The sequence below is a fragment of the Hevea brasiliensis genome, chromosome 13 (assembly GCF_030052815.1).
Source record: "Hevea brasiliensis isolate MT/VB/25A 57/8 chromosome 13, ASM3005281v1, whole genome shotgun sequence".
NCBI classification, from domain to species: Eukaryota; Viridiplantae; Streptophyta; class Magnoliopsida; order Malpighiales; family Euphorbiaceae; genus Hevea; species Hevea brasiliensis.
In genome coordinates, this window is record NC_079505.1 from 49,265,961 (window position 1) to 49,286,290 (window position 20,330).

At 31.3% G+C, this 20,330-nt stretch overlaps 1 protein-coding gene across 1 annotated transcript in view; it reads right to left on the reverse strand.

The window, feature by feature from the left end:
* The window catches only part of LOC110657109 (diacylglycerol kinase 7), a 28,512-nt gene extending 17,150 nt beyond the window's left edge, over positions 1 to 11,362 (reverse strand). Inside the window, exons 1-8 of the mRNA XM_021814195.2 lie at positions 10,882 to 11,362; positions 10,280 to 10,402; positions 9,982 to 10,119; positions 9,813 to 9,898; positions 8,287 to 8,374; positions 7,727 to 7,802; positions 7,505 to 7,587; positions 1,710 to 1,780 (exon numbers count right to left, since the gene is read on the reverse strand). Of these exons, the coding sequence (XP_021669887.1) occupies positions 1,710 to 1,780; positions 7,505 to 7,587; positions 7,727 to 7,802; positions 8,287 to 8,374; positions 9,813 to 9,898; positions 9,982 to 10,119; positions 10,280 to 10,402; positions 10,882 to 11,226 (1,010 nt within the window). The 5' untranslated portion in view covers positions 11,227 to 11,362. The remainder of the gene's footprint in view (positions 1 to 1,709; positions 1,781 to 7,504; positions 7,588 to 7,726; positions 7,803 to 8,286; positions 8,375 to 9,812; positions 9,899 to 9,981; positions 10,120 to 10,279; positions 10,403 to 10,881) is intronic.
* Between the last annotated feature and the right edge of the window lie 8,968 nt (positions 11,363 to 20,330).

Consider the following 20,330-nt stretch of genomic DNA (forward strand, 5'->3'; position numbering starts at 1 on the left):
ATCTCTCCAACCCAGCTTCTAATTAAAGACTTGGGATTATTGTTAAAGTATTTCTGTAATCGGTTATGAGTGAGATGAAGAAGGGTATTTTCTTGTCTTAAAAAAAATATATCAACGATCTATTGACAGAGACAAGAAAATTAGGTGCTAAGCCTCGTAGTGCACCAATGACTCCAACTTTACAACTGTTAGCAGGGGATAGTGAGTTGTTTGAAGATCCAGAGAGATACAGGAGATTGGTAAGAAAATTGAATTACCTTACAGTCACTCGTCCTGACATTGCTTATGCCGTTAGTGTGGTAAGTCAGTTTATGTCTTCCCCAACTGTTGCTCATTAGGAATCCTTGGAACAAATCTTGTGTTATCTGAAGGGCGCTCCAGGAAGAAGTTTGCTATATGGTAATCATGGGCATTTGAATGTTGAATGTTTTTCAGATGCTGACTGAGCTGGATCTAAGGTTGACAGAAGATCAACTACTGGATATTGCGTTTTTGTTGGAGGAAATTTGGTGTCTTGGAAAAGCAAGAAGCAGAGTGTAGTTTATCGATCTAGTGCTGAATCCAAATACAGAGCCATGGCACAATCAATATGTGAAGTAATGTGGATACTTCAATTACTAGATAAGACAGGTTTTAAGACCTCCCTGCCTGCGAAATTGTAGTGTGATAATCAAGCTGCTCTCCCTATTGCTTCTAATACAGTGTTTCATGAGCGGATCAAACATATTGAGATTGATTGTCACTTTATTCGTGAAAAGATTCAACAACAGATCATCTCAACAAGACACATCAAAACTGGAGAGCAGTTAGGAGATTTTTTCACAAAAGCTCTGAATGGAGCTAGGATTGACTACATTTGTAACAAGTTGGGCATGATTAACATCTATGCTCCAACTTGAGAAGGAGTGTTATGGAAAGTCAATCACTATATTATTTCTCTGTATATTCTGTATTCCTATTTAGGATTTCTTATTTAGGATTTCTTCCTAATTAGTAAAATACAATTATAGGAATCAATTGTATATATATACCCATGTACAGATTAATTGAGATTAAGGAGAATCATCTCTTTCTACACAAACAAACAAAGTGCAATATACTACATATCTGAAATTAAGTCTATAAGATATATGTTTCATTAGGTAAAGATCTGCACTTCAAGTAATAATAGTAGCTGACAGCAAGTAACAAGAATCATAGAAGATTACCTCCATGATTTAATTAAGAGGTATTCATAATGTTTCAAAAACATACAGTTTTCGCTAAACAATGTGATCTTAACAAAACAAGTAGAATAAATTGTTAACTATTCATGTATAAGCCTGTAGCAAAACTTTTAGCACTCATGCATGATGCATAAAAAATTCCAAATTACAAGTAAAAAATTAAGGTTGTTGTGTGGCAACTTATGGATGCTTTCTTGCCATTGGTAGGGAAGTAATGTGTCTAACAGAAGCTTAAGTTAGAACTTAAAACCAAAATAGCCAATTTAAAAAATAAATTTTTAAAAATAAATTTTTAAATTCAGTGAACCAAAGTGAATCAAAACATAACCTGGTTGTTTAGGAAAATAATGTCTAATACAGGAAGCAATAACAAACTTCACGACTTAACTGACGTAAAAACTACCCACAACACACACCCATAACATTAATAAGCGTAAAGTAAATGACACAAGAACTACTTCAGTTTAGATTTATATATCTAACCTCAAACTTGGATCACTTATGCACGGTGTAAGGAACCAACCCTGACTGCAAGTATAACTGGAGTAGATTAACTGTGAGAACAGATAGACCAATTAAAACATCTGTTAGAATCCCTCAATTAGTGTAAATCCCTTAATCAGTGTAAATTAGCTGTAAATTAGAATACAATTAGGAATCATTGTATTTATTGACTATTATTAGTTTCCTAGTTAGTCCTAGCCTTTGTATATAAATTAAAATGCTTGTAAATCATTTTAGTATGAAGAAATATAAAAGAAAATTTTTTCAAATTCTCTGTTTTCTACATGGTATCAGTGCAGTGCCAAAATTTATTAGCATGAACAGTATAATTCTGGGTTTTTTTTTTTTTTGTCAAGCTTCTACATCATTCTAGGAAGGGAGGTGACTGTCACCACCCACTTGAGGAGGAAGGACACCAATCGATCGGCCTACGCCAAGAGTCCCGCAGCCGTCCGGTGAAGCGCGTAAGACACACGCCTCCAGAAGTCTTGCGTCATTTTCACGCGCCAGCGCGTGCACCCTTTTTTTCGGTGATTTCTCCGACCGCGCCTCTTGCAGACGACCTTCCCTGTCCAACGCATCTCTAACCAACGTGTTTCCACACCTAGTTTGCACATTTATATTTTTGGGTACCTTCCGTCGCCTAATTTCTTGCTTTCTGTCTCAGTACCTATTTTTTTAATTAAAAAATGACTGATAAAAAAAAGAAATCCTCTGAAACAAAGGCTGAATTTATTGGTGATAATCCCTCTTTACAAATTAGTCATGTAAAGTTGGATGGAACTAATTATTTGGCATGGTCTAGATCTTGTCTACTGTTCATTCAGGCTAGAGGATTGCAGGGGTATATCACTGGAGATAGAAAAAAGCCAAAAAGTATTAGTTCTACCTACAGCCAGTGGGAGTCAGAGAACTCTCTTGTTATGTCATGGCTCATCAATTCTATGCAACCTCATATAGCTCGTGGGTATTTACTATTAAACAGTGCCGCTACCATTTGGAGTGCTATTTCTTATACTTATTCTCAAGTTGGGAATGATGCACAAGTTTATGAGCCTAGGAACAAGGTTCATAGAATGAAACAAGGTGAGTTGACTATTACTCATTATTATGCGGAACTGAGTGGTCTATGACGAGTTGGATTTCTATTAGAACTTTCATGTTTCATGTCCGGCTGATGCAGTTAAGTTTCAGAAATTGGTTGAGAAGGAGCACATATATGATTTTCTTGCTGGGCTAAATGTGAAGTATGATCAGATTCGGGTCCAAGTGCTTGGTAAGGATCATTTGCCCACCTTAAGGCAGACATACTCTTATGTTCAGCAGGAGGAGAGCAGAAGGAGTGTCATGATCAATTATACAGCTGTTAATAAGGCTGGGCTGGCTGCTAACTCTTTTCGAGAATAGTCATATGATCCATCAGATAAGGATCACTTGCATTGTGACTACTGTGGGAAATCTCAGCACACCAAAGAACAATGTTGAAAGCTGCACGACCACCCAATTAAAGGGCGTGGAGGAAAAAGGATAGGCTCTTCTAGATCACAAGCAAATGTATCTGAGCTGTGAGTGTTTCTGAAGATACTGCTATTACTGGGATGTTTTCCAATGAAGAGGTACAGACTCTGAGACGATTCCTATCATAGCTTGAATCACAATACACTACAGTTGCCTCTTCTAACTTCGTCAACTCAGGTACTGTTTTTCTTGTCAATCATAATAATTCATTTTGGGTTATAGATTATGGAGCAAACAAACATATGACAGGCTCTTCGAATAAATTCATATCCTATTCTCCATGTTCAGGCAAAGAAAAAGTCCACATTGCGGATGGATCCTTATCTAATGTTTCTGGAATAGGTTCTGTTAAATGCACTCCTACTATAAGTCTTAGTTCTATCTTACATGTGCCTAACTTTCCTATTAACCTTTTGTCTGTCAGTTCTATCACAAAAGCTCTCAACTGCAAAATTGAATTTTTTTCCCACTCACTGTGTGTTTCAGGAGTTAATAACAGGCAGAACGATTGGCAGTGGTAGACTGCAAAAAGGGTTATATCTATTGAATGATTGTGTTGATCAGGCCATGTTGGGACAGTCTATGAGTGCTGAGGAAGAAATTATTCAATGGCATGGGAGACTTGGACATCCTTCATTTACTGTTTTAGAGAAACTTTATCCTCTTTTGTTTAAGTAATGCAAAACTGAATTGTTAATATGTGATGCTTGTGAGCTTGCCAAACATACTAGATAATCTTATCCTGTAATAAATAATAAGCTTCAGTTCATTTTATGATTATCCATTCTGATGTGTGGGGGCCTATTCAAACTGTCTTTATCAGGTTATAGATGGTTTGTGACCTTTATTGATTGTTGCAGTAGGTTAACTTGAGTATATCTGATGAAAAGGAAAATGAAGTATTTTCATGTTTTCAACAGTTTCACAAAATGATTAGCATTCAGTTTGATGCTCATGTTAAAATACTGAGAACTGATAATGGCACAGAGTATATGAATGGAGTTTTTTTAGAAATATTTAAAGTCACACGAAATTTTATATCAAACTAGTTGTGTTAACACTAGTGCTCAAAATGGAGTGTCTGAGAGAAAAAATAGCCGTTTACTTGAGGTTATTAGGTCTCTTATGTTTACAATGAATATTCCCAAACCTTACTGGGGGAATGCAATTCTTTCTGATGCATATCTTATTAACAGGATGCCACTCCAGACTTTGGAGTTTAAGAGTCCTTTAGAGGTTTTGCAAGGTAAAAATTCATATACTGTTCCTCCAAAGGTCTTTGGTTGTGTTTGCTTTGTTCATCAGCCTAATAAGGGGAAGTTAGAACCTCGAGCCCTCAAGTGTGTCTTTGTTGGTTATTCCAGTACTCAGAAGGGGTATAAGTGTTACCACCCTCCTACATGAAAATATTTTGTGAGCATGGATGTTACCTTTAGGGAATCTGAATCTTATTTTCATCCACCTCTTTAGGGGGGGCATAGAAAGGAAGACGAGGTGTCTTTCCCTTCTTTATGCTCTCCCAACTTTTAACTTCAAAGGAAAAATCTGAGTCTAAAGCCTATACCTAATAATGATACTCAGGGGGAGTCACCTAAATCTCGAAAGAGACTGAATGGACCAGATTTGAGAATCTATACTCGGCGGAATAAGACAGATATAACCATCAAGCAGGAGACTGTTGATCAACCAGAATCTCTAAATTCAATTCCTGAACATCCTAAGGTATGTGATCAGTCTCCTTTGATTCCTGAAAAGTCTAATTTTAATTCTCAGTCTACTCTTCCTTCTTCTAATAATGATCTTGATATTCCTATTGCTCTCAAAAAAGGTGTTAGAACATGTACTAAATATCTCATCTCTAACTTCATTTCTTATGATTCTGTCTCCATCCTATAGAGCCTTTCTATTGTCTGTTTCCTTTGTTTTTATCCCACAGGATTGGAAGAAAGCATGTCTTGATCCAAAATGGAAGGCAGCCATGATGGAGGAGATGAAAGCTCTAGCAAAGAATGAGACATGGGAACTTATTACTCTACCAATGGGAAAAAAAACCAATTGGATGCAAGCGGGTGTTCACTATGAAACATAGAGCAGATGGTTCAATTGAAAGGTATAAGGCTAGGCTGTTAGCAAAAGGCTTCACACAGACGTATGGGATAGATTACCAGGAAACGTTTGCTCCTGTTGCTAAAATGAATACCATCATAATTTTATTATCATGTGCAGTAAATCTTGAGTGGGATTTGCAGCAGTTTGATGTAAAAAATACCTTTCTACATGGTGATTTGGAATAAGAAGTATATATGAAAATCCCTCCAGGGTTTGAGAATAGGAAGATCAAAGGAAAAGTTTGCAGATTGAAGAAAGCACTGTATGGTTTAAAATAGTCACCTAGGGCATGGTTTGACAGGTTTAGTAAGGCTATGGTTTCTTTTGGATACTGCCAAAGCAATTCTTATCACACCTTGTTTATAAAACACTATAGGGGTAAGATCACTCTGCTTATTGTCTGTGTGGATGATATTGTGGTAACTGGTTTGATAGGGAAGAAATGATTCATCTAAAAGAACAACTAACACAGGAGTTTGAAATCAAAGATTTAGGAAGGCTAAAGTATTTTCTTGGAATAGAGATTGCCAGATCAGATAAAGGAATCTTTATTTCTCAAAGGAAATACATACTAAATCTGTTGGAGGAAACAAGAATGCTAGGTTGTAAACCAGCAGAGTCTCCCATTAAGGCAAATTACAAATTGTAAGCTGGAGTTGAAGAATCTGTGGATATTGGGAGATATCAGAGGTTGGTTGGCAGACTGATTTACCTTTCGCATACCAGACCAGATATATCATATGCAGTGGGTCTAGTGAGTCAGTATATGCATGATCCTCGTGAACCTCATTTGGAGGCTATTTTCCGCATCTTGCGATACTTAAAATCTGTACCTGGGAAATGACTTCTTTTCTCAAAGCATGGCCATCTTCAGATTAAGGCCTTTATAAATGCAGATTGGGGTGGATCTCTTGATGATAGGAGATCGACATCTGGTTACTGTACTTTTGTTGGTGGCAATCTAGTCACTTGGAGAAGCAAGAAGCAAAAAGCAAAATATGAAAGCTAGATCCAGTGCAAAGGCTGAGTTTAGAGCAATAGCTCAAGGTATTTGTGAACTATTGTGGTTACGAAAGTTGATGGAGAAATAAAAATTGCTGGAAACTAGTAGTTTGTCCATGTTCTGTGATAACAAAGCTGCCATCAGTATAGTTCACAATCTAGTTCAGCATGATCGGACCAAGCATATAGAGATTGACAGACACTTCATGAAAGAAAAAGTTGTCAATGGTTCCTTAAGTATCTCTTATGTAGGGTCGAAAGACCAGTTAGCTGATGTGTTCACTAAGGGATTAAGTTGTGAGGGGTTTCATACCCTAGTTTGCAAGTTGAGTATGTGCAACATACATGAACCAACTTGAGGGGGAGTGTTAGAATCCCTCAATTAGTGTAAATCCCTTAATCAGTGTAAATTAGCTGTAAATTAGAATATAATTAGGAATCATTGTATTTATTGGCTATTATTAGTTTCCTAGTTAGTCCTAGCCTTTGTATATAAATTAGAATGCTTGTAAATCATTTTAGTATAAAGAAATATAAAAGAAAATTTTTCAAATTCTCTGTTTTCTACAACATCTAATTAGTATCAACTTACCGCTTAATCCACATCAGAATTGTACCAAATACTGTTAATGAAAACATAACCTCAGTCAACATGACAAGAAACTTCACCATCAAAATGGCAATGATATTAAAATTAAAGCAAATTTGAGGATTTCCTTCATTTTTCTTCTTTTTAAATCTAATGCTTTTTAAAGCTAATGTTTGACCTTCAAATTTTCAACTTCCTGGAATATATTGTCCCACAAAATGCAAATATCCATTGATTATAACCTGGTTGCAAATGAAGACCAAGCAGCAGTCTAATTAACAGATGAATGACAAAACCTTTCTACTGCTTCTCTTAATTCCAACAACTAAAATGATAATACAAAATTTACAATGCCTCTAAATCACATATTAATTTGCAACTAAAAGTTTCACATGTTCATCTGCATTCCAAGTTATAAGATTCACACATAAGAAATAATTTAGCGTCTCTCACAGTCTAGAGGGTAGAGTAATAATTTTTGCACTTCATGCTATAGTTCTGAGGAAATTAACATATATGCCCTCATATGTGAAGAGGTAAAAAGATCCTATCAAACCTTATTTGTTATAGGACCCTGTGCAAGATAAGGTTTTTCATTACGTAAATGGTGGAAGCCATAAGCTATTTGAGCATCCATTCCTGCATGACCAAAAATGAAATTAAAAGCTTTGTAAGATATGAACCATATGCATGTAAACCATATGCATGTAAGCCATATGCAATTATGCATGTAAACAAAAAAGCTTACCCACCCTTTGTGGAAGTCATATTAACATACCTATGCTAAAGTAATTATAAAAGACTCCTTCATAGCAATTTGCTTTCTCAGGCAACTTCCCCTCAACTTCCAAACCCTGCAGTTGCAAGAAGGTTAGGCCATAACATCAACAGCATAAACTCAAACACTCAATAGAATTGAATTACAACTAACTTGGAGCACCAAATCTTTTGCACTTTTCGCTGTTATCTCTACAAGTACATCAACTTCTGTTTTTATTAGCAAAAAATGCACACTTCTTTTCATTTAAAAAAAAAAAAAAGAAAAAAAGAAGAAGAAAGAAAGAAAGAGAGAGGAGGTGTTTGGAGAGATGGGTAAATAGAGGAAAAAGGAGGAGACTTGGCGCATTTTTAGAGAAAAGTAATATTGACCCATAATATAGAGAAAAGTAATATCCCTATAATCCGTAAGGAAGAAGCAAATAAACAAATAAAATGAGTAATAATATGAAGTTCACAAAAATCCTAATATTTACGTACTTAATTTATCAGCCAAAAAACAAGCATTCAATGGCAGCTGAATGACAAAGAGTAAAATTTTGTAGTAGCAGGATTCACAACCTGATCAAGAGAACACTCTTCCGTAGGTTTCAGAGAATGGGGTGTATCCACAACGAATCCATCTGGCATCGACACTAGAAGATGCCAACTGCATCATCAATGTTTGGCGTAAGTGCAACTTACATTGAAATGATAAAATCAAGCTACACCTATCACAATAATGAGGGCCTTTTCATAAACTAAAAAAAGAAAAATCTAACTAATTAGGCAGACAGGATGATGCACAGTAAGTGGTGGAAGATATAGTGCAATAAGATAATCCATAAACATAAATAGAGATTTCTTTACCCCTTGCATGCACATAAAACTGAAAAGCTCAGATTCAGATATTGTTGAAGTAATGATCTTAATAGAATGTAAAAACTATTAGTCATATTGACATTAGTTAATTGTTATTAGTAACACTGGATTTATATATTAATGACGGAACAATCATAATAAAATTAACTAATCAGTAATCACACTTCTTTCAATATTTTAGACAAGTTAGTAATGAATATATTGGACAAACTCTATCTTAGGGATCCCTTCATTGGTGAAAAAAAAAATTACAAAACTCTGACGGAAAGCTCCATTTAGATAACCTTTTTAACAAAAATAATAAATACGCCTTTCTAAATTCAAATAAAATGCAAATCTTAAACTTGAAGACCTCCCACATTTCACCCCATGAATTATAAAAAACTACACAGTATCAACCTCAGAGCTATAAGCAAGATATTTAATCTTGATAGTTGATACCAAGACTTAAGTCAAATTTTCAAAATTATGGATAACAGCTTTTTCAATGGAAACTAAACACACACACACACACACACACGCACATATTAAAAAAATTACGAATTATTTTCAAAACACTATAATAAAATGGACAAGTAACAACTATGTAATGTTTAAGAAATAGAAATTATGTGTATCTGAATAAATTATAAAAAAAAAATTAATTATATGAACTTAACATAAGAATCTAAATGTGAATACAAATCAAAAGTAACTTTCAATGACATAGTTTAATAAATCCATTTATGGAAAGAATCTTAGGTTTTAGCATACTTTAAATATATACTTTCTTTTTAATGCTTTATAGCTTTCAATTGTTAGCTATAGTTGCTATCTTATGTATAGAACTATTGTTTATCATAATTTGCACATTACATTCAGTGGTTCAACAGTTTAATTCTTTCATCTCTTGTATAGTGCCAAGCTCCAAGCCAGCTTGCTGGGATATTGGTTAAAGATATTTGGTACTGACAACTGGAAAATATCTGAGAATTTCTTAAAATATCGAATTCCAATAAATTAAAATATCGAGTAATAATATCAAAAAGAAGAAAATATCAAACATCACATTGAGAAAAGCAGAAACTCAAAATATTGACCAAATTATGAAAATAAAGCCCTTGGCTATAACCTTAAAGGAAAGACAATATTCTTCCCAAAACCTCTAATTTGAGAAGAGAGAAACAAAAGTAGTACTTTAATTTAGAAACAGAGTAACAACTGTTACATGATTAGAAAACACTTACCTATCTAGACGGTAAATTGGACCAGTAATAGCTCTGTAAAGAGATCTTTTGACAGCTGATTTCCAAGCAAAGGGAAACGAGCCTCCCTAAAGAAAATATTTGAAGCCACAGTTTGAGAAAAGCAAGACAGAAGCAAGCAGGCCAAAATTCAATATAAAGAAATGCTTACCCAACCAAAACTCCTCGCCAGATCATTGCCTGTACCTAGAGGAATGATTCCTACAGGAGGAACTGGCTCCCTCCCCTGTCTGTTAAGTGCTGCAAGACTCCCCAGTACCCAACCAACCGTACCATCACCTCCAGCAACCTGCCCAGTCATTCAAGAACTTTACACTTTGAAGTACAAGTATTCTAGAGAATACTGGTGTGATGTTAACTGCCTATGTACCATCGCATGAATCCTCATAGAGATCTACTAAATAGATCCAGACAAATGTGCTCATGATCAATTGTAATAGTGAACATACCATAATTCTCATCTTTTCTCTTGTATCTCTGGCACAAAGATCACCAAGGGCAGCCAACTTCTCTAGGCAGACTAACCCATATTCAACAAATTCATGAGGCTTCACATCTGAGAGATCAAAGACCTGCATTACAAATGATTCCCGATTCAAAACACCAACTTTATCAGACCAACTCCAAAGAACATATGGAAATTAACCAAAAAAACAAATAAAAAACAAACCATCAAGAGATTCAAGTTCCAAACAAAATGACACTGAAAATGCACTTGATCACCTAAATGTGATCAATTAGGTAATTACTGACAAGAATATAGTGTCCACCAATCAATATGAAAATAAAAAAATAAAAAACAATAAAAAATAAAACTATTCTTTTTTCTGCGAATCTATCTAAAATCGACATCCTATGAATCATATCCACCATACAAATCCATGACTCTCATTGAAGCCAAACTGACTTCTTTGCGCTTGATAGCTGAAGTAATTAGGAATGTTGAACACATTCAGTGAAACTTTTACTTATTCATTCAAACAGAATTTTGATTAAAAAAAAAACAAAAAAATCAAAACAAGTAAATATATACTTGAACACAAAGTATTACCTGTTCTTCACCCATTAACTGCTGAAGCCGTCCCTTGAGTTCAGGTCCATGGCGGCCGCCACTCCTAGAATTGACGAAAACCGCCATAGGACCCTCAGGAGCCTCCTCACGGTTGTCAACTTTACTGGTATTGAAGTAACGCTCGGCTTCGCTGGTAGGGTCCCTGGACCTGATGGCATCGCGAATAGCGTGACGCAGATAATGCGGAATCAGCAGCTTCCTCTTCAAGCTCTCCTTATCAATTCGTACCCCCGACAAACCGCAGCCACGGATAGACTCAATCATAGACGATCGTGCAGGCACGATCCGAGCCGACGATCCCCCGTTCGACGTCGGCGAGTCCATTTCCGATACTACCTCTCAGTCTCTACCAAGCCAAGGGCGGTAATGGCTTTGGTTGTGTTTGAGTTGGAACTGAAGACTCTTTCGATTTTTTGTGGAGAGAGAAGAATTAAATGGTTGGTTCTTTACTTTTTCTCTATTTTGCGGAGCCCCTCTTCAGATTTTAAAATTGAAGCGTGGGTCAAGTTACAATAGTGCCCCTGTATCTCCGTTAAATTACTTAAAATACCATAAGTAGGACGGGGTGTAATTAATATTGCAGTCAATTAGTCGGGCAGTTGACTACAACTACAAGCCGCTAGAGTGTAATTAGTTAGATGGATTATGAATGCGTATAAGTAATTTAATAAATTTTATAGTAAAAACTAAAAATTACTATAAATTATAATAAAAGAAAATTTTAAATTTAATACTTTAATTCATATAAGTATAATATAATAAAAATATATGTGTGTATTACGTATTTTATTTTGAAAAATTATTTATGATATTTAATTTTTATATAATATACTTATAATTATGTATCACTCTATAATTCAAGAAATAACTATTATTTAATATTTAAATTTTCTTTTTATGTAAAAATTAATTTTTTAAAAAAATAAATTTAATTTATAAATATGACAGATCTATTGGTGTCATAAAACTTGGATTTAATTATACTTTTAGTTTTACAAATATAAATCATGTAATTTAGTTATATCATAATTTAAAATAATAATTATTAATATATTATTTTATAAAATAATCATAATAATATTAATATATTTATAACATTATTAAATATGAGCTAAATTTTCAAGTAATTAAATAAGTTTGTAGACAATCTAATAAATAAGTTAGCTGACGAAACTATTAAATAAATAAACTCGCAAGTTTGTTAATCAAACTCACAAGCTTAAATAAGCTAGCTTCTAAATTTTAATAAATTAAATACTAATGAATTTAAATTGACTTATTTATTAAAAAAATATAAAATTTAAATTTGAATTTGACTTGTTAAAAATAGTTCAGCCTTATGAGCAGCTCATCTCTTCTATATATATATATATATATATATATATATATATATATATATATATATATATATATATATATATATATATATATATATTAATTAGGAAACCAAACTTGATAATTCAAATGAAATGCATTTAATTAAGTTGACAATTTGATAACTAAATATCTATTTCATCACATCAAATGAAATGACTAATCTCTTATAAAACATTTTTTATATAAAAAAATAGCCACGATGAAAATGGGGTGCGCCTCAAATTTATTTAAAGAAGTGAAATGATTGGAATGGGTGGCATTCAAGGTGTTAGATCGTATTCAAGTCCATATCAATCGACAAAAATTTAAATATTAACACATCATATGAAATAAAATATTTAGCTTAATTTATAAAAAAATTAACTTATAAACACTTTATAAGTTAATTTAAACTTATAAGTATTTAAAATTTTAAATTGTAACACCTCCTTACTTGATCTACAGTGTAACCAAATAAATAAATATTACATTCTGTGCCAAAGCACCTAATCTTATCTTATTCAATTGATGATCAATTTAATTCTATCATAATTTAATTGTGAAAATTAAAAATGGAAACTGCAAGAGTTTTTCCGTATTTTTAATATTTTACCTGTTAAAGAATTGTCATGCTCAATATTGTTCATATTAGACAGAGTCAAATATATAACAGTTTCAAAATCGCAATTTATATTCTTATCTATTCACATCCATTTCTATACATAAATTTCCTTTGTTATTTTCATTTACAAAATGAGTACGTTTATTATATATATCAAAATTTAATTATAAACTTTGTGTGTGATTACAATATACGTGATCTTACACTATTGTGGGCCAATGATCTCTATCAGAATGATGTGTGGATATGACAATGATTACTATTGCATATCAGTCCAAAATCCCTGTCCAAAGTCTACTAGGTCCTATTGCCTGGACCTGTGCGAGGAGAAACCATCGCGCTAAGCATTTCTGCTTCATGGTGCACTAACATAATAAAGTATAATATACAAACAAAAAGAATAATTTCCATGCTTGTATAAAATAAGGAAAATACACATTTAAATACTCATAAATCATTTAAAAGAATACAGAGTTTATAACATCAAATTTTTATAGTCATTTCAATTGTTTAATTATATAACGATTTTGGATACCTTTCATCATATTTTTCTCTCGTTTTCTCATATTTCCATGTTTTCAATATCTTTGGAAATATTTATTTTCATAGGATATTTTCTTTTCTTTATTTCAACATTCAACTTTTTTAATTTATTTTAGTGCCCAAAGTAACCTTTAACGAGCCTATTTAGACTAGATACGCGGGTTTTACTAGCGCTGGACACTTAGTGCTTCAAGCCATCATACATCGGTACTTGCCGGGTATGCAATATAATTAGACACAAAAGTCATGGGAATAATCATATCAGACACTTGGTGCCTATTAATGATTATTTAAAGCAATCATAAATAAGGGATAACCATATCGGACACTCGGTGATTACCAATGGTATCCAGGCATAGAAGCCATAGGCAATACTGCTACTCCTGTCTCTTCTTAGCATGCCAATCTATCCAACCCATACACTACTGTCTAGGCATACTCAGGCTAATTTATTATCATTAGCAATTCGATGTTCTTATTATTTCATCATTCGGTCATCATCTCATTCATCACGGGAACATAGGTCCCAAATACAATTTCACATGCCATTTATGCTTAACATGCCATTGGCATCAATCACAATTCACATTTTAAACAATTATGCTTAAATTTCATAAATTTCAAAATTTGTACCTCAACTTTCTTAATAAATTTAACCAAGGTACAGTAGGAATTAGGTCATACCTTCTTCATAAGAATTGTAGATCTATGTCTTATGTTTATTTTGTCTTTGAAATCATTTAATTTATATTTGTGTAGCTTGAGTTATGACCATTTTGTCAAAACTGTTCCGGTGACCAATTTCCAATTTTCAAGTTACTTCTAGAAATCCAAACATATTTCTAGACTCACTTTGTCAAGCAAATTTGAATAGGTTACAGTCATAATTTAGCATCATGGTGAATTGTTTCCCTGTGTCTCAGAATTACACAGGTTCAAGAATTACTCAATTTAGAGTTTTGTAGAGTGAGTTATGCTCAATTTCATGCGTACTATTTATTTGATTATTTTTTAGAATTTCAGTTTTGCATTACCGAATTCCAGCCATAATTCAGGCATCTTCGAGTCAGTTTCAGGTCAAGGGTTCTCCATGAAAATTTTAGTATATTATCTTATCTTTAATTTGTCATTGGTTTCACATCAATTGAAATTATGTGGCTCAAGTTATGAACATTTAATCTCACTGGACTCAAGCTATCCAGATTTACACTTAATGCACAATACCCATTTTATTTAATTTCTTCACTATATCATTAATGTTTCTCAATAAATACACATCAAATAATCATAATATAAGCATAAAAGTATTAAATAGGATTCATACTATGAAAACCCTAATTGTATAAAAACCCTAACTTAAATAGTAATAACTTTAAAAATTCATGGAATTTCTTAGCACTAACCTTTATTACAAGTCCTAATCAACCTCAATCAACCTTCAATTCACCAAAACCTTAACTCTCCTTCTTGGTCTCCCCCAAACCGAAATCCCTTCCTTTAATAGCATCCATAAGTTCAATCAATATTCATAGTAATCTCCACAATAAAACTTGAATTCCATTAATGCACAACTGTCACACCTTACCCCTCTGCAAGGCATAACATGATCCCGTAGAATACCTAATGAACTATCGAACTTCACCTACCGATAACTCATTAAGTACCCTACAAGGGATTTTAAAAATATTCTTACTTTTGACAAGTGGTGAGCATTTTCTAATAGGTATTTAAAACATATGATTAAAAGTAAATCTAGTTAATATTTTTGGTCCATTTTATTTTTTCACAAATTTTATAAAAATTTTGATAGAGTTCCATCTGTATTTTGAAAAAACAGTTCTTCAAATACCTGAAATAAAAGCACTTCCAAAAATTTTCCCAACCACTACTTCAATTTTACAATCAAACTCATTCAATTTCACAATCAAACTCAATCAATTTCAACAACTCCACAATCATTTCAATCAATTTCTCAAGTTCAAAATTCAATAATCCTCAAGGTATTGTCAATCAATTTCATACATTCATATTTCTTTAAAGATAAACAATTTATATATACATCATACAAAAATTTACATTAAGAAAATCCAAACTAAAATTTATTACGAATTTTATATAGATTTTGTACAAGCTGCTCAAGACCCATTTGCACATGTCCATACATTTCTGTGCATTACATACATCAAAATAAATATTTACAGGCAGGGTATAAATTATACCAGATAACTTCAAGCTGATAAATCCTCAATCCTCAAGACTCGATCTGCACGCTCCTCTAGTCTCTATATCTGCGACAGCAATAAAAGCTATCGCTGAGTACTAGGACTCAGTGGTGCACAACATACTAAAATAATCTTTATGCAGAACTTAAATCACATTTATTCAAAATTTTGACTGAACATGAGAATTAGATACAAATCATGCATTATGAGATTTTAATCCCAAACAATTTCATTTTGAAGTATCAAATCACATTTCATAAGACCCATAGTTAGATCATACCATTCGAAACAAATAGAATCTCAATAGCCAGAGGCTAAAGAGAAATCACATCACAAGGCTAGCTAGCTCAAATATATGGATATCCATTCACATCCTCTTCTACTGGCACACCTCAACACTTCTCCAGAGAAGGAATCAAAATTCGAAACTAATTACCCCCACTAGTCGTGCTAGTGAGGTGTTCAAATATATGGTCATGACATTGTGGTTTCAAAACTTATCTTAACAGTTTGCTAAACATTGTCATTTCAAATATACACAATAACTTTTACAATTTAAATCAAAACATCATAAATAAGGTCACAATAAACTTTCAACAATTCAAAGCAAAAGTAAAATGCATATTCCATTCACTTTATCAATGAATTTTAAAGCATAGTGATGTTGTGCACAAACCTCAAGCGAGTCGCCTCTTGGCCTTAACTCGGTTCCTCGGGTTCTTTCCCGGTATTCTTTTCAACTGAAACACACAATTTTATAGTGTTTCAGTACCATAACTTAGCATAAATCCAAAAATAAATTTAACTTCACTTTTACCTAGCTCTAACGTGTTAAACTCGATGTTCCTTAAATTTTTGTGTTTCGGGTTACTATTCACTACACTATTTAAGTCAAATTATTGACTTTCTAAGGCTTAATAGGTATGGGAATTCCAACTTCACCCACATACCACATTTTGGTCACTAAATTTGTTGGTTTTGGTTGTTTATTCAAATTCTAAGTCTTTTAGGCAAATTTTCAGTTTTGGTCTCTAAGGTTGCACTGTGCCATTGGTCACTTTACTGTTGAAATTTGACAAAACTTTCTTCATAGAAAATGTTCCCTAGTATCTTAAGTTTATTCTCCTTTTTGAATCACTCCAATTGGAGTTTTGTAGCTCAAGTTATGGCCATTTGAACCATGGCTGCCAGATTGGATAAAACCCAAAATTCTGGGCAATTTTTGGTGCTGGCAGATTTGGGTCACCAACTTGGGGTGGCCAAATGACTTGGTTAATGACATAATTTGGGTTTGTGTTCTTCATAAAAGTTTTAGGTCTATATCTCATCTAGCCACTGGTAAAATTTCAGGTCATTTTGACCTGCCTAGCTCGAGTTATGACCAAATGAACAAACACTGTTCATTTGGTCAGTTTGTGCAGAGGCAGACCGTGATTTTTCAACTTTGGTCAATTTGTTCACTAGGTTTTAGTCACTTTTTGAGTATACTTCCTAAATGAAAATTGTGTCATTTAGTGCCTATTTTCATTCCCAATTGGTCTCATACCAATTGGACTTGTAAAATTCCATTTTTGGTCCCTCAAAGTTGACTTTTGGTCATGGTGCATACCCAATCCGAATTTGGCTTTGATTCAAACACTTCTAACACACTTAATTAGGTCACAAATGACCATTTCTCTCCTTAATCTATGTCAAAGACATCATTTAGCACTTTTTCACATTTTTTTGTTTATACTTAACTAATTGAATATTACTAATTATTTGTGTTTATAGCTTCTTTAGTTGTCTTAAGTGTGGTTCTAATTCCCTTGCTTTCTTCAAATCAAGGCTTGATACAAGATTTTCTCTTAATTTCCTATAAAAATTATGGAGGAATTTATGTGTTTTAAAGCTTGGAAATGAAGCTTTAATGGAGGGATAGAGAAAGAGTGGGACAGCAAAAGGGAAGAAGAAAAAGATGATGAAGATAAGATGATGGTGATGATGAGGTGTTTAAATGAGGCATCATTATAAGTAATATTTTTGTTTTATTTGTTAGATAAATATCTAAATAATATAATTATAATTATAATTTTAATTATTAAAGTCTAATTCTAATTATAAATATTATAATTATTTTATACTACTTTTGGTTAATTAAGTTCCATTCCAATACATCAATCTCACTTAATTTAATTGATATTTCGGTCAAAAGTCAACTATTCAAGTGAATTGATCAAAATGCCCTTCATCGGGTTATAGTCCATCTTTTTCAATAATACTGATTAAATTTATAACTCGATGGTCACTTCGGTTTTTATTCTGCTTATTTTAATTAATTTTCATCTCATTTTTAGTCCTCGAGGTGGCTTTGAATAATACTATTCACAGACCGAAAATATTACTATTCAGAGCTCGAAATTCTCAGGACGTTACATAAATAGTTAAATATTTAGCTAAAGTATTTGTAAGTAATTAATAAGCAGTAAATGTGTATAATAAAAAAATTGATTTATAAACATATTTATTATTAAAGACTAAAAAAGATATTAAATGAGATTTATAATGAAATTTTAAAAATTAAATGAGATTTATATAATAAAATACTTAGTTTTATAAGCACCAGGCTAAAAAGTTAGATCTTCTAATTTTATTTTTTTTTAACTTATAAGTTTAACTTACAAATTAAAAAATTATTATAAACAAAAAAGTTAACTTATTTTTAAAGTTTATAATTAAGACAAATATTCTCTAAATCATATTAGGTTAATTTGACATAATATAGCTTATTTAATACAATTTGACACGAATTAATTTATTTTATAAGATGTAACACAATTCAACCTATTTAACATGATTTTGGCACAATCTAAATACATAAAAATATGCAATATAACATTAAATAAATAAGTAATATTTTAATATTTAGTTAATTAATAATTTAATAATTTTTTAAAAAATACTTGTACAACATCATAATTTTAAACTTGTTATATAAATTCATAAAATAAATAAATTTTAATAAAAAAAAATAAAAAACAACTATTATAAAGTAATATAATAAATATTTAAGTTTATATTTATTAATTTATTATCTAATAATATAATTTATAAATTAATGACTCTAAATGAGTTTGATGAATTAGCAGATCAAAATAGATTAATGCGGTGCGGATCGATAATATGAATAATAAAATATATCATAAACATATTAAATTAGGCTAACAGATCAACTCACAATATAATAAATTATTGACAAGTTATAAATAATTTAATATAAATATAAATAAATTCAACCAAAAGTATTTATTTTTATATTTATATTTATATTCATGTCATGTTCACTAGTCATGCATATTAATTAGCTTGTCAAACACAACTTACAGTAAATATGAAGAAAAAAAATACACAAATATCTTAATTTATTTATATTTGATGCGTATTTTTAGCGTAACATCTCATATTTAATTTTATTAAATTGAAAGGGCCCAACACAGGTATGGGTTCATATCCGGAATTAAAGAAGGCAGTTGAGAAGCGTGCTCCATTTACGGTTGGCAGATGGAGCTTCGTTAATGCTCTTTTATTAAAAACAATGAAATAATTTTATCCAATAATATAGTAAAAGTTATTTTTAAAATTAAAACAGAAAGTATCTTTTTCCATAATATAATTTTTATTAGACCACAATCAATTCAATAAATAATTTATGATAAAGAGTCTAAAACATTCTTAAATTAATTTTTTATAAAAAAAATTTAAATTCAATTTAAAATATCATATTAATAGTTAATATTATCTCTTATTTATATATTTAGATGAAATAATAAAATAAAAAATAATATTTTCTTTTTTTTATTGTTTTTAAAATCTTAATATTATAAATTTTCGAAGTAGTTGTCTCTATTAATATCGATATTTTATGTTCAAATTCTATAAAATATTTGTATTAACTTGTGGCTTGTATATATATATAACCACTGTGTAATTATTAATAATTATGTTATATTTATGTAAATAATTAAATTTTCATTGATTGAATAGTTTTGAAAAATGTTTTTTAAAGGATTATTCTAAAAAGTATTTGCACATGAATGATTAAATATTTATCAATATTAAAAAATAATTATATATAAAATAAAAAGTGAATAATTAATGTATTATTAACATTTTTCTTGGTAAGAATCATAATTTTGTATTTTTAATAATAGTTGATGATCTAAAAAAAGCATATTGATAATTTAAATAAAAAAGGTTAATTTAATATAAATTTATCAAAAATAAAGGTGTAAAATTCTTTTTTTTATAGGCCATAATTTTTTTAATTCAAATTCTTTTTTTACAGGCCATAATTTTTTTAATTCAAATTCTTTTTTTATAGGCCATAATTTTTTTAATTCAATTAAAATCTTTTGAACAGATTGGAAAAAATATATGATACAAATACGGCAGTAATTTTAAATAAAATTATATATTTATTTTATTTAATTTATAAATATTCAAGAATATTTTAATCTCTTTTTTATTTTAATTATGGTCTTAGCATATTAAGTTGTGAAAATAGCAGCTCCCTAATATTATAATAAAATTTTTCTTTCACACTATTAATAACTCTAATTAACAAATCTCAAAATTATGACATTATTTTTACTTCAAAAAATTTTCAATGCGTTATATCTCTCTAATTAATGAAAATTACTGGGTTG